Source organism: Panthera leo, chromosome B1 (genome assembly GCF_018350215.1).
Source record: "Panthera leo isolate Ple1 chromosome B1, P.leo_Ple1_pat1.1, whole genome shotgun sequence".
NCBI lineage: Eukaryota > Metazoa > Chordata > Mammalia > Carnivora > Felidae > Panthera > Panthera leo.
This window is the reverse complement of record NC_056682.1, coordinates 139,796,779-139,812,344: the sequence shown is the minus strand read 5'-3', so window position 1 is coordinate 139,812,344 and position 15,566 is coordinate 139,796,779. Positions and strand designations below refer to the sequence as shown.

The window sequence follows — 15,566 nt, the reverse complement described above, 5'->3', positions numbered from 1 at the left end:
AAAAATAAATAAAAACATTTTTTAAAAAGTCTCTTAAAAAATATTTGTACACGTAAAATCATTATATACGATTTTTCTTTAATTTGTAAAACTTGACTTTGTAAAGTAGCTTTTAGTCTTTAGTTCTGATGCTCATCTGGGTATGGTTATTTGACAGGTCAATTCTTCATTGAGAGGAAGGCAAATCTGAAAAGACTGCTCTGAAAGGAAAAATTCAGAGGCACCAGAGAATTCCACAAATTTTAGGGTATTTCCTTCTCTGAAAACTCTAGACATTGAAAAACTATAGGGTCAAATGATTATTTTCTTTATTCTTCAATGAATAAGAATTAAGAGCTAAATCTGAGCTAAACTTTACCACCATATAGGTATGGGAATAGGATGTGACTCCTGGGGAAAGATTTTGTCCAACCAGGAGCAGTGGAGAAGTCCTACAAAAAGCAAGGACATTAACAAAGACGATAAGGATAAGATAAGTGAAGGTCTAAAAAGAAATATGAAGCCTTGTCCAGAGCACGCTGATTCACCAGAGTTAAATGATTTCTACAAAGGAAAAAAAAAAATTAGGCACTTTTTAAAGCATTTTAATGACCTGAGTTAGTGGGTAGGGATACAGATGATTACTGTTCACAGGCAGAACTATTCATGGATTTTCGATAAGGCTTACTTAGATGTTTTTACCTTTTTTACTACAATTTTAGAACAGGCTTTCAACTTCAAGTAGACCCTGCTGAGTCATTAAAATGTATCTGTATCTTTCAGTGTGATCAGTGGTACTAGAATGTTCTTTATGAGGTTGTTAAAATTGTTTTAAACACCATTAAACCTTTAGAGCTAGGTAGTTGGTTTTCTTTCCAGAGAAATGACCTTCTCTTTCAAATCACAGTGTCTTCACCTAGATAAACTAAAACTTATGAAATCTTTAAATATAGCTAAACTGAGCTAAAAAAATAAAAACAAAAACAAAAACAAAACAAAACAAAACCCTCTAAAACCAGGATATTATTCTGGCAGTTGTGAAGTCTCAATTTTAAGGGGAAAAAAAAAAAAAAAAACAAAAAGAAAACAAAAAAATATACACAGTTAACAAATGAATGTCATAACTCAGAAAAGTAATTCAAACTAAAAATGTAAGTAGATAAAGGTTAGATCTATTCAGAACTTATAGATTTAACATACACAGCTCTCCAGGCTTGCTTTCACAGTTGGTATCTTACAGGTAATGGTAATCATATTCTCCAATTATCACTGGCACCATTCTCAGATAAAGAACATGAAGAAGGTTGTTGAACTGGAGTTCTGACTCAATGTATTTCTAGACACTCAACTATTAAAAGACTATATTCTGTGAAGTAGAGTTGCTGAGGTCTAAAGGAAATTCATTAGTTGAATCCTTAGTTCCTAAAGTAACTGTTCCTTCATCGTCACCATCATCACAAAGAACAAAACAAATAATTCCCATTCAATTTCAAAGTCGAAAATTAGGAAATACTTCATAGATTTTTCCTAAAACTCTCCAAGCAATTACAGGCATAACCTCAGAGATATGGCGCATTTGGCTCCACACCTCCACAATAAAGCAAATAGCGTAATAAATGAGTCAAATGAATTTTTTGGCTTCCCAGTGCATATAAATGTTATGTTTACACTGTCCTGTAGTCTATTAAGTGTGCAATAACATTATGTCTAAAAAAGCAATGTATGTACCTTAAGTAAAAATATTTTATTGCTAAAAGCTTCTAACCGTCATCTTAACTTTTAGCAAGTGGTAATCACTGATTATAGATCATCGGAACAAATACAATAATAATGAAAAAGTTTGAAATATTGCAAGAATTTACCAAGACATAACCCAAAGACATAAAGTGAGCAAATGCTGTTGGGAAAATGATGCTGACAGACTTGCTCAATGCAGGGTTACCACAAACCTTCCGTTTCTAAAAAACAACACGGTATCTGTGAAGTACAATAAAGCAAAGTGCAATAAAACAAGGTATGCCAGCAAATATATATACATTTAGTTGTATAAATTTTAATATTTTAGTTTAACCACTTTAAGATAGTCAAAAAAGGATTTAAAAAAAACACACAAATAAATTGCTAAAGGGAACTTTAGCAGAATTAATATACCTGGCTTTTTTACTATGGAAAAAAAAAAGTGCAAACTTGATAGCTAAATCCTTCCAACTCTACTTGGCTTTCATAATAAACAATAAAATTCCATAATTGCCAGAGTATATTTGGATGACTAGGAGGTTGTATCATAAAGGAGCAATTTTAGAATTGAGAAAAGAAACAAAAACAGTTTCACGCTGAATTGGCAGAAACACACATTTGAAGTCATTAGGTATTGTGGATCAGTTGTGCTAACAGCTGTTATTAACATCAGCTCAGTTCCAGCGTTCTGCAAATTGCCATTACCGTAACGTTTAAATATTTAATTTAAAGGAAGGGTAAGAAAAAAAAATCTATGTAAAATCCCTATCCTGCCTTAAAATAACATTAGTTATGAAGATTTGTTCTGTAATTCAGATGTGCACATAACTTCTAGAATTCCATTTATTTTTCCTAGTTAGAGGTATTTTTTTAAGGAAAATACTATCCAGGCTTAAATAGGCATGGTTTTAAAACAGATTAAATTTTCTATTTTCCCTAAGTTTAAATAAGATCAGGTTTGAGAAAGTTTCATGGTGCTTAATTCTTGATTCAATTTTTATTGTGTATTTTTATGTATTGTTTCCCTTTTGTAATGTTCACATTTCCTTTCTCATTTTTTCTCATTCCCATTTCCATCCCTATACCCTATTTACCCTATGTATGGAATACCCTATATACCTACATACCCTATGGATGGAATACTCTATACAATGTAGCCAAAATTGTCCAAAGCTAAAATGCACCCCAATCATTAAAAGTGGGTCCTTTTCATAAGTTTTCTTAAACTGAAAAGGACAGGCAATATCGTTTCACATATTAAGAGTTAATAACTCTTAGAACTTGAAATGTGAGTTACTCAAGAACGTGCATGAGCCTTTGGCTTTCTTGATCACAAACCAATATTATTCCTTTTAACTCAGGACCCCTTCAGGAGCTCATGTGTATGCTTTTTTTTCCCCTTTAGAAAGAGATCTCAATCTTTGGTACACTGGAATATTGGACTCACAAAAATCTGGCATAATTCCTCGTTTTTTCAGCAAGAACATTATTCAGTTAAGGCTCACTTACTAGCATATCCGTATTTCACGGTCATGTGGTATTTTATATGTGTGGATTTCAAAATAGAATTAAATGTATTATTTTGACTCTGAAGTAGTGGACGCTCATTATCAAATGAGTTAGGAAAAATAGGGAAATACATAGCACAAACTGAAAATCACTCCATCCAGAGAAATCTACTAACATTTTGTAGTATGTCTTGTCAAAACTTTTTTCCCCTTGCTCACATTTTTTTACACACACATTTTGGAATGAGGTGAAATAAGCTAAAAATAAGTTGAGATAGACAATATTAGGATATCCAGAGGTAAATATTTTATCTCCAAGTTTATTTTTCATATACATTAGATGACATAGTCTATTCTTTCCCCACCCCTCCAAGCCTTGAATGACACAACAAAAGTAAGCAGAAGGAAATGTTCCTGGTTCTGTGACAGGCAACAAAAGCTAGCATAGCCACGTTCTTGTGGACTGTTTGATATTCTCAATCACTCACAAGAAAACACATATGCACTATCTCCTCCAAAAGACAAACTTAATGGCTTCCCGCATCTCCTTTTTCCATGGCTTATTAGCAATGACGTACCTGTCTCAGTGGATATTTCAGCAATAAAGTGGCATGCTTTTATGGAAAGTGTGCATTACTTTAACATCTAATGTGGTCAAGAAAGTGAGAATCACTATCAGATGGCTTGAGTAACCACTTCTTTGGAAGAATACTGAAATTTATTCTGAAAAGGGGAAACCCTCCTAGGGAATCTGAATTTTATAGAAAAGTATAAAAAGAGAAAACTGCAACCGTTGTGAGGTTGTTTACTAATTGGCTTACTGGTTTTTGTTGGCAGTGACACGACAAGGCAGATACGGTGGTAGGAGATACACAATAATTGCAGAGCACATAAAAACTCCTTCTTATCAAGAAGTAAAGTTAAAAGGTAACTAATAAGGAAGATATGCCAGGATCTGTGTTTCATAATAAAGTCAGCCTATCAATGACAAAATTCCTCCAACTGTTCCTTGAGGTGGGATGCTGGCCTGTCTACACTGTTGCTAAGGGCTCAGTGCTGGCAATAATGGCTTATTATTAATTAAGCTATCACCTTGAGAACTATTTCTGTGGTGGCAAGAAGACCACATTTCATTTTGAAGATATAATATTAAAGTTCAATTTGAGCCAGTCTAAAAGTTCAATACATTCTGTAAGTGATATTTAAAATTAACTATGATGGGGGTGCCTACGTGGTTCATTCGGTTAAGCATCAGGCTCTTGATTTCAGCTCAGGTCATGATCTCATGGGTTCTGAGTTCGAGCTTCCATGTCAGGCTCTGTGCTGACCATACAGAGCCTGTTTGGGATTCCCTCTCCCTCTCTCTCTCTCTCTCCATCTCTCTCTGCCCTTCCCCCACTCATGCTCATTTGCACTTGCTCATGGGTGCACCCTGTCTGTTTCTGTCTCTCAAAATAAATATGTAAACTTTAAAAAAATAAAGTTAATTACAATTGTTCATAAGTGGTAACTAAAAGCTGTTTAAAAAAAAAAAAGCCTAAATGTGCTTCCTTACATGTGATAAGGTCATACCCATACCACTGAATATTTTAACATTTTTATCTCTAAACAGTACATAACTATTGGGTCTTTTCAAAGAAAAGCATTGTTGCAACTTTAAGTGGCTGGCTTCTACAAAGTTGATGCTGTCTGCAGTAATTTTTTCCAAAATAGTGAGAAAAACCCTAACTTTGTTTTGCCCTTTAGAGTTCAAACATCTTATCAATGCGATGCTTTGACTAAATGAAGTCAGTTCTTCTTGAATGGTTTTGAAATGGCCAGGATGATCCCATAGAAAAAAAAAAAATTATATCCAAAAAAGAGCCAGTGTTAAATAAAATTGGACGGTATTATTAAATTGTGAAAAGCACAGTTTCCATGGTTTAATAGTTCTAGAATTACATGTTCAGATTAGCAGCTTCTGGGTTTTTTTTCTTTTTTAAAGATACCAACCTCCATTCTTTTAATTCCTCCAACCCCTCGGCCACCGTAGTAGGAAGCGTCCACCGTGGGCCATTTCTTGGTGGGCAGAGGTTCTTCTTCTTCCTGGGTAGATACAAGTTTTTAAACACGGGTTTAATTAATTTCTTAAAATACTGTTTCATCAGAACTAACTCACATTTAAACGTTTCTTCCAAATAATGCCACTGACATGAAAGAAATGTGGTAACAATTATGTAGAGGGCATGAGGATGTACTTATGCTTACATGCATAAATTTCAAGTGGAATTCTACAGAATACAAGGACTCCTGCCCTTCCAATTTTAGGAATCTCCCTTATTTCACCAGATCACCAGAAGTTGCTCCCTAACTATGAGCATCATTTATTTTTCCAGTTCTACACATCACTTCATATTTAAAAAGACACTAACTTTAGAACAGCATTTCAATAATCATTTAAAATATCAACATACATGTTGAAGTTAAACTGCAAAATTTGTACTAAAAAGATAGGCAGTTGCAAAGTTTTGAAAATGCACTACACCACTACCTTCCATATTTCATGATACTAACTCAATTTTGGCTAACAAAGAATGGAATATAAAAGTAAGAATCATCTTGAAGAAAGGAATAGCATCTTTAAACCGTCAGCTTGGATCTTACAACTTTTTATGAGTAACATCCGGACTATTGATGTATTGACATAAAAAGAAAAGTAAGTTTCTATGCACTATTGATCCTCATGGCCAGGCTATATTTGTCATTTTTTGAAGGTTCTATTCCTCAAGCACATGAAAGAAGTCATAAGAAGATGAAAAATAACAATGAATTTTCATAAATTCAAAAGTCAATGACAGGTATCACAGTTGTCTAACAACAAAGTAAATGATCATATTTGGGGATAGTATCTGAATACAGAAAAAAATATCCATATCACTTATTAAGCACTGATTTACCACTTTCGGTGCAGGAGGTGGTGGTGGAGGAGGATCCTTGATAACCTGTCCAAAAAAAAAAAAAATCAAATGTAAAAACTTTGGTGGCATAGGAGACGGCAAACATGTATATAAATAACTAGATTAAATAACATAACGTGGTAGTGCTAATGAAATATTGGTAGTGCCGTGTGATCCTTGCTTCTCCATGTATATGCCTCTCCCTTCGAATACAGGCTTGCCTGTAACTAGCTTCTGACTGACTAGCATGAAGTAGAAGTGCTACCACGTGACTTCTGCAGCTAGGTCAAAAGAAGCTTTTCCACTCCCCTCTTCCTTGGGACACGCACTCTGCAGAAAGCCTGCTGTTATGTCGGAAGTCTATCCTGAGACCATCAGACCAGGAGGAAGCCCAGGATAACCTTATGGAAAGGTTGGGTAATGAGAGAAGTGCCTGGCCAACCATCCCAGCTGAAGTGCCAAGCATGGCTCTCTCAGACCTGGAGGTCTGTTGAGCTTTCCGAAGACTCCAGTCCAGCTGCCACCAGACCGCAATCACATGAGAGAACCCCAGAGTAAGAATCTCCTAGCCTGAGCCAGTTTCCACAGAACTTGTCGCTTGAAGACACTAGGTTGTGGAGTGGTTTGTTAAGCAGCACTAGATAAAAAGCACCTAACGATCTACAAAACTCCATATGGATTCATTCCTTTTAGCTTTAGGCCATAGACTTATTAGTAGCTTCATTTTTCAGGTGAAAAACAAGAGCAAAAATTGTCAAATACCTTGCACAAAGTTTCACTGAATGGTTCTTCTAATGTCAAAATGCAACCACTTTTCACTAGATTACAGTATGCCCCTTCAAACAGAGCAGGAATTTACTAGCAACATCTTCCTTCTATGACTCATTGACTTTTCCATGAATTTAAAATGCACAAGTTAGCTTGCTTTGGAAGAGATGACGGGGAAATTAACATTTTCTCTTTCCGCACCCTTTAAGCTAGAAACAGGCATTCTTAACGAAGATGCCTTTTCTGTGAATCATTACTCAATATATTCTTTCATGACATTGTGTATGGCTGATTCTTTATGTGATAGAAATGAAGCCTAAGATCTAATCTAAACGACCTTTACCAGTACTGGGGTAGCTAGACTTTCACACCATCGTGATAGAAAATTACTGACCAAGTGTCGATGGCTTCTGATAATTTAGACATACTTCCAAGTCTCTAGACAAAGAGGAAAAACTGTTTGAAAATATAACTGCTTCACCTTAATGTCAAATATTTCAATTATGTTTTAAATTTTTTAAGAAGTTTAAAATAATAATTTTGAAAATGAATATCATCAAAGAATTATATTACTATTTAGGTATATTACTGTAGTCATGGGTATGTTTTAAAAGAATGTTCATCTTTCTAAAGATATATACTGAAAACTTTTCAGATTAAATGATATGATTCTGATATTTCACCAAAATAATTTGGGATGGGTAAGTGGAAGGGATTATAGATGAAATACAATTAGCCATAAATTGAGAACCAATTGAAGCTGAGTGAGAGACATGAGGGAATTCGTTATTTTAGACTTTCTCTTTCTATATGTTTGAGATTTTCCATAGTGAAAGGTTTTTAATATGCAATGCTATTGATAATGTTGAGAGAACCGACTCTTACTTTTCTTTATGAATAATATTTTCATTGTTCAAGTTTTAGTTTGGATCTAAATTTCAGATAGATCCAGTCTCCACATAGATGTAACTAGACAGTCATTTGACAGTTTGACTGAATCTCTAACTTATTCAAAACTTTGAATGCTACCAACAATGCTGTTATTTCTATTTAGCCCTTTTATTTAATTCAATTTTATTTTATCAGCAATATAAAATTTCGGTTCTCTTTAGTAATTTTGAAGGATAAAAAGTTGTGAATTTTTACAGTGAGCCCAGAAATAAATGCCAGTGGAGGATAAGATTTAAAACAAAGTGAAGGTTATCAAGCTACACGTGCATTTATAGAAAGAAAGTGTCACATATCATTATCCAAACTGCATGTCCAAACGCAACCAGTAAAAACTGTATCTATTAACATTTCACACTCGAAAATCCAACTCTTCTTCCATGTTTCTTTCAACTAAATTACTTTTTCCAGTTGCAGCCTCAAAATTTTTGCATAATCAATAGTTTCTTCTTCATTTCTATATGACTTCACCAAATCATTTACCATGTCCAACAGATTTTTTGAAATATTTCTCTCTCTCTCTCTGTGTCCCTCACCTTCCCACCCAAGACTTTCCCCAATTTCCCAATGCAGGTAAGATTCCCCTCATATGCATAAAAGCCTATTTGGAAATTCATGTCTGCTTTGTTCCTCAGTGCATTCCCAGTACTTAGTAAATTGGCACAAAATAGGTTTTCTATTTTGTAAGAAAGGAAGAAGGGAATAAAGGGAAGTTAGGAGGAGAGGAAAAGGATGGAGATGGGAAAGGAAGAAAAAAAAGAAGGGAGGAAGGGACAAAGAGAGAGAAAACAAGGAAGGAAAGAAGGAAGGAGAGGAAGAACAAGGGAAGAAGGAAGGATTGTTTGCATTCTATTCCCACTATTTCCACCTAAAATCATAAACTCATAATTCTCTGGACCTTAAAATATCTAGTACATTTTTCAACTTCTCCAATGCACATTCAACCAAAACTTCAAGATTCTGACAACCTCTCACCAAGTTGTAGTCCAACTATGTTTGAATTCCTGTAATAAAGAGAAATTCACTACCTCACAAAGCAATTCATTCCACTGGCAAATAATTTGCATCATTTGAAAGTTTCACCCCCCCCCCCCCCAAAGAAGCCAAAGCGCTTCTCTCTCTGTAGTTTCCACTCTTTAGTCCAGATCCTAGGATGTGGACACACACACACGGATGGACACACACACACACACACACACACACAACTAATCTTTCTTCCAGAAGAGGGCAGTTCCTATTTTTGAATACTAGGATAATAACCATATATCTACTGAGCCTACTCATCTGGAAGCTAAACATCACAACAATTTTTCATGCAACGGTTCTGAGTTATTCAGTCATCTTGGTCCATTTCTTTAGTACATATTCTTTTGATCAATACCTCCAAGCGGTACTTTCCAGAACTGATAATAGCATTTTAAGTGTAACCAAGCCATTATAAGTAAATATATGGTACTCACATAAAACAGATGCACCCTCACCAGTTTTTATTTCAATTCTACGCATTTTAACTAATGACACACTGATAACATTGATTGGTAGTCAATAATTGCCATAGCTTTTTTGGCATCAATGTCCACATGCTCTACTTACTTAAACTAGACATTTATCTTGTTTTTCTATCTCTGACCCATCCGTCATTCTAACCTGTGTAACTAGGTATATTTTTCTAACAGTAGCCTAAATGTTTCTCTGGTCAAAATGGATCAATGGTTCCAATGACCACAATTGAAATCATTGAATTAGTGAATTGTACTGGATGATCCTTACAAATGATGCTTCTACTCTTAGCTTTGCAAATTACCTTAAAGTACTCCCTAGAGTTCTTTCACTAGAAAAAGACCAAGGTACATATTTCATTCCACTAAGTGTGAGTACATTATATCTGAACTCCTTTTCATTTCCTCATAAAGATTTCATATTTGCTCTGCTTATTACCTATACATCTTGTACTTTTATACATATTTCTGAGGACATAAACAGTATCCCCAAACTGGTTCTATATTATATCCTCCTGGAAATTACTGAAAAATCTTCCTCCATGACTCATCCTTTTTTACATCATACTTGTCATATTCATTATCCTGCATAGCATCTAGTTTTAGTGTTTATACGGGCAAATTGAGTTTTAATATAAATTCTTCATATGACCACTGCCAACAGACTCACAACAGGTTAACAAGAGGCATCTTTGCATTTTTTTATAAGCCACAACCTGGAAAACCAAAGCTTCTTTTCAGTACAGGACATATATGTGAACGAGCAATTCTATTCTCATGGTTCAAATGCATCAGTATGATGCAGTTATGCCCTCACATCCTATCTACAAACATCCCTATGTGCATCGCTACTCCAGAAAAAGTGAAGATTATTTTGCTTGCCCCAAATAAAATGCCCATTTCCATGTTAAGTCCCATCCAACCTTCACAGAACCATTCCCCCAACTTTCTACTGCTTTATCTAAAATCTTAAAACTTCTAAAAATAAATGTTGCTGCACAGTTGAATCATTCATGCTTCATTAGCTTGGACTTATATGTTTATTTGGGAATTTTTCAATTACCCCATAAGAGTGTCGACTTCTTAAGGGCAATAATCATTTCTCCTTCTTTACAAGTATCACCAGTTCCTCAGAAAGTGCTCTGAGAATAGCGATACTAAAAATATGATTGTAAGTAACCTGAAGGAGCTAGCTGAGAATGTTCACAAAGGCTTGTAGCCAACCTCTACATTTAAAGAAAAATACTGAGAAAAAATATATAAATGATAAGCAAATAGACACAGGTTCCCATGAAACTAAAACACTGCTAGTTTCAAAAAAAATGAAGCATCAAATTTCTCTTTCAACCAATAAAATCAGAGAACTAATTAACTAAATGGCAGGTGGGAAGACGTTAGACCATCCTAACTTTCTTCATCTGGGAAATAAATTTGATTAATTGTAGGTAATTTCCAACATGAAAATTCTGACAGAACACTTAAAAAATACGTATCACATTTTTTCCAGCAGGTCTTTGCTTCTAGGTCTTTCCATAATTAAGTAGGCCATATATCAACATGCATTTGTATCCACCTGGTTCCAGAAAAGAACATAAGGGTTTGTTTTTCCAATAATGTGTAATCTTATTTATGACTAAATGTATGACTTATAAATTTCAATTGATTCTGAAATTCTAACAAGTATATTTTCTACATTGTTAACAATGGAAATACACCCCTTAAAACTCTGTCTACATCAAATTTTGATCTAGTAAATTAAGGGACACAACCACCACCACAACGAATAGCACCTTCAGAAACTGAACCAGAGCTAAGGCTCATCTCTGTGCTGTTATGACTATTAACAGCAACCACCCTTTACTGGTGCTACAATATGCCACATACTCTATATTTCTCTTATTGTCATAGTAGCCCTGTGCAGTTACCATACTTATCCACATTTTAAATATAAGGAGAGGGAGATGCTAATTTCAATAACTTGTCTAGCGATGCACAAAGAGAAAACAGAATTAGGACTCAAATCCAGGACCCAGGTCCATCTATCTCCAAACTCTGAGTTCAACTTCCTCTGCCACATGGCATCCATTTAAAATAAGGTTTGGAATGGGGCACCTGGGTGGCTCAGTCGGATGAGGTTCCAGCTTCGGGTCAGGTCATGATCCCACGGTGGTTTGAGCCCTGCATCGGGCTCTGTGCTGACAGCTCAGAGCCTGGAGCCTGCTTCAGATTCTGTGTCTCCCTCTCTCTCTCCCCTCTGCCCCTCCTCTGCTCACACTCTGTCTCTCAAAAATAAAAAAAATGTTAAAAATTTTTTTTAAAAAATAAAATAAGGTTTGGACTGCAAAGGGGAAGGGTGAAAAGAAAAAAGACCTAAGATGTGTTGAGTATCTGTTAATTGCTAGAATGCATGAATGGATGGATAGATGGATGGATGGGTGGATGAATAAGAAGGTAGGTAGGCAGGTAGGTAGGGGGAGAGAGAGAGAGAGAGATAGAGTTTAATTTAAACCTTATAGTAACTATGAAAGATAGAGGTTATCATTCCCACTTTATAGAGACATAACTTGTTAATTAATATGCCCAACATCACTGACCTAGAAATGTTGGAACAAGAAATAAAACGGCTTTTATGTGATGTTTCAAAATGTTCCCTCCCTCCACTCTATTACAGGCTCTCATAAGTAACCATAGATGGTGAAAATAATCTGAAGCCATTTGGTTCAAAAGCCAAAATGGCAAAAATCTGTGTCCAACTGATATCCCTACATTTCAGTAACACTAGTGCAGGAGAAAAGGAAACCTTACTGTCAATGTAAATACATTAAAAATAACAGTCATGAGAATCCCATTCTTGTACTAAATAGTGCAAGAACACATCCATTTCAGAAAAGGATGTATTCATATGCACCATATTTTATGAGAATTTGCAGATTTTAAAAGGCATAATATTGCCTAGTTGCCAGGATTTTTTCCACTTAGCATCCTTTAGTTCTGTATTGAAGATTCTGGAAAACACTTTCACCACTTTATGAACCATATGTAGAGTTTGATTCTCCTCCAATTTTTTTTTTCATTTGTTATTATCATCATCAGGGAGGATTACATCTCATCTACTTAGCTGCTAGAATGAAGATTTCAGTTTGGAGGAGAGCCGATTTCTTAAAAAAAAAAAAAAAAAGTTAGCTGCTTCAGGCAACAGTCCTTTTGATCCGCTCATTAACACTTTTCAAATGTTCGAGTGATGTGGGCATTCTTTGCGCTAGAAAATGTCAGCACTGGAGCCTGCAGCCAGCTTGATGCAATCATATGTTCCAATATTCAGAAAAGAGTGAAAAGAACTGTCAACAGTGAACTGCCTTGGATTAAAAAAGAATAAGATACTGTACAACGCCTGTAGATCAAGTCGTGTTTCAGGACTGATTCTTGCCAGTGACAAAAACAAATGCCCAATTTATCAGCAATGTCATCTAAGCAACTAAGAGCCCACAAACAATAGAGAAGTCACTCTCAGTGTTTAGAAAAGTTTGTTTGAAATATATGGGGTCTTCCTTTCATTCTCCTTTTCTTTTTGATAAGATCAGAGAGCAAGTGTGGTGCCTTTCCTCTGAAGCGCATAAACACAAAGTTCTCTTACATTCGTATTTGGGACTTTTTTTCCCCTGAATCTCACCAAGTTAGATCCTTTCATCATCCAGATCAAAATACGGTCTGATTTATCTCATCCTCCCTTTCCTCTTCTCCTTGACACACTCATCAATGATCAAAGATTCCTACTCTGAACAAATAAAGAGCTGGTGGGAGGTCTGGACAATAAATATAACTTAAAGTGCCAAATGGGGATTGGGAAGAATAGCGTGAGAGTGTATTTTGCCAAGAGTTATGTAAAGGTGCTGCTGTCAAAGCAAATAAACTAATACCAGGGAGAGTTTGATACCCTGTTTTCGCAAATGATGTTCTGTTGGAAAACATCACCATGGAAGCTGTAAGTACTAACATCACACTCTATTTCGAGGAGGCAACCAAACATAAATCATTTTAATTAATGGTGCAAGGAAGGCATATTAAAATTCAAATTACTTCTATTTTATTGTGCATTCCCCCCCAAAAAATCAGGCTATTCTCAAAGTAACTCAATAAAGGCACCAAAAGCCCTCCTCAACAATAAAAGACAAGTGCAATATAGAAGCATTATTACTATTTAGAAAGAACAGCACAGCTGTTGCTGGCTAAGAAAATGATTCCATGGAGCTGCAGTCAGATATATCCTCATCATGAAAGCTCAACTTACTTATAAGCAAATTGGGCTTTAAAAAGATAACTTTTTAAAATGGTTTTTTAAATTAAGATTTATGAGATCTTTATGTAAAGTCTTAAATGCTCCAAGGAAAAATGAGCTTGCAATTTTCCCTTGAGGATGAAGAACTTTGGCCAAGGACACTAGAGCAAAGTGAACATTTATCATTTCCAGCGTATTCAGATATTTATTTGCAGCTGCAGAACACCCTCTAATTGACAACACTCCAGAAAGCCTTTGTTTGCCACCTCATTAGCCTTACATCTGTAATTCTGCAGAGTGTCTGGATATTCCAATGATACAACTATAGGACTGTCATTTCTGCCATCCTGGCAGTAAAACAAATCTGTCATAAACTCAACAGAACTTCTAAGCTAAACAATGATGAAAACACCCATATTTTCTGATATTCCACTCATGACTCAGTACATGGTAAGTTTTTTTAACCTCTCCTGCCCTCATTTTTAATTTAAGGATTAAGGAAGGATGCAGCTGATGTCTTTGCTAAAGAAAAGCAGCTCTAAAGGATGGATGTGAGGATCCTCAATGAGCAGGATACAGACTCTTAAACAGATGGTAAGAAATAACTTCACACAAAATGAGAACTTTTCCCCTTACGGAATAGTTTGCAAACCCAACACACTCTATAATTCACTAATGATAGTGCCTAAAAATTTCAGCTTTGCATGAAGACTCTTTTACTATGATTATTATTAGGTAGTTTTCCAACTATGATTGTTTCAGATTTCTATTTGTCATGGAAAGCTCTGGCACACAGAGGACACTATTCTGCAACATTTTAATTAAATTTTTTTTTTTATTATTTGTTTTTTGAGAGACAGAGAGAGAGCACAAGACAGGGAGGGGCAGAGAGAGAGGGAGACACAGAACTCAAAGCAGGCTCCAGGCTTGGAGCTGTCAGCACAGAGCTGGGTGCAGGGCTCGAACCCACAAACCATGAGATCATGACCGGAGCTGATGTCTGATGCTCAACCAACTGAGCCACCCAGGCACCCCTATTTTAATTTTTTTTAATATTTTTTAACGTTTATTCATTTTTGAGAGACAGAGGGAGATAGAGCATGAGTGGGGGAGGGGCAAAAGAGGGAGACACAGAATCAGAAGCAGGCTCCAGGCTCTGAGCTGTCAGCACAGAGCCCTACACCGGGCTCAAACTCACAAACCATGAGATCATGACCTGAGCCTAAGTCAGTCGCTTAACCGACTGAGCCACCCAGGTACCCCTATTCTGCAACATTTTAAATGATCTCTCTCTCTCTCTCTCTTTCTCTCTCTCTCTCTCCCTCTTTCTCTCTCTTATCCTTGAAAACACTAATTAAACAGAACTGAAAGATTTAAAATTTGTAAGTAGTCTCATTATTTTTTATGTTTATTTATTTATTTTTTGAGAGAGAGAGCAAGCCGGAGAAGGGCAGAGATGGAGGGAGAGAGAAATCACAAGCAGGCTCCATGCTGTCAGCACAGAGCCCGATGCAGGGTTCCAATTCAGGAACTGTGATATCATGGCCTGAGCTGAAACCAAGAGTTCAATGCTTAACTGACTGAGCCACCTAGGTGCCCAGTAAGTAGTCTGTGAGTGGACAGATTTTTTATTGCACAGGTTTTTCCTTAACATTTTTTATTCTATGCCCTTTTTTGGCAATCTGGTGAACCGATGGATCTCTTCCCAGAATAATTAAGTGACATTAAAATAAAAAAAGGTTTAAGGAATCCAATTATATTGAAATATAATTATCAATTCTGTAAACACACACAAATTTTTGATATAGAAATATATGCTACTTTATTAATTCATTAAATAATGAGAACTGAGAACTATCCTAATTTTGAAGTTGTGTTACTTATAAAAGATATTTCAAAAATATCTGAAGAATTG

At 35.7% G+C, this 15,566-nt stretch overlaps 1 protein-coding gene across 1 annotated transcript in view; it reads right to left on the bottom strand.

Moving 5' to 3' along the window:
- The window catches only part of ANTXR2 (ANTXR cell adhesion molecule 2), a 149,702-nt gene that overhangs the window by 55,452 nt on the left and 78,684 nt on the right, over positions 1–15,566 (bottom strand). The window contains exons 13-14 of the mRNA XM_042936106.1: positions 6,161–6,205; positions 5,217–5,309 (exon numbers count right to left, since the gene is read on the bottom strand). Coding sequence (XP_042792040.1) covers positions 5,217–5,309; positions 6,161–6,205 — 138 coding nt within the window. The remainder of the gene's footprint in view (positions 1–5,216; positions 5,310–6,160; positions 6,206–15,566) is intronic.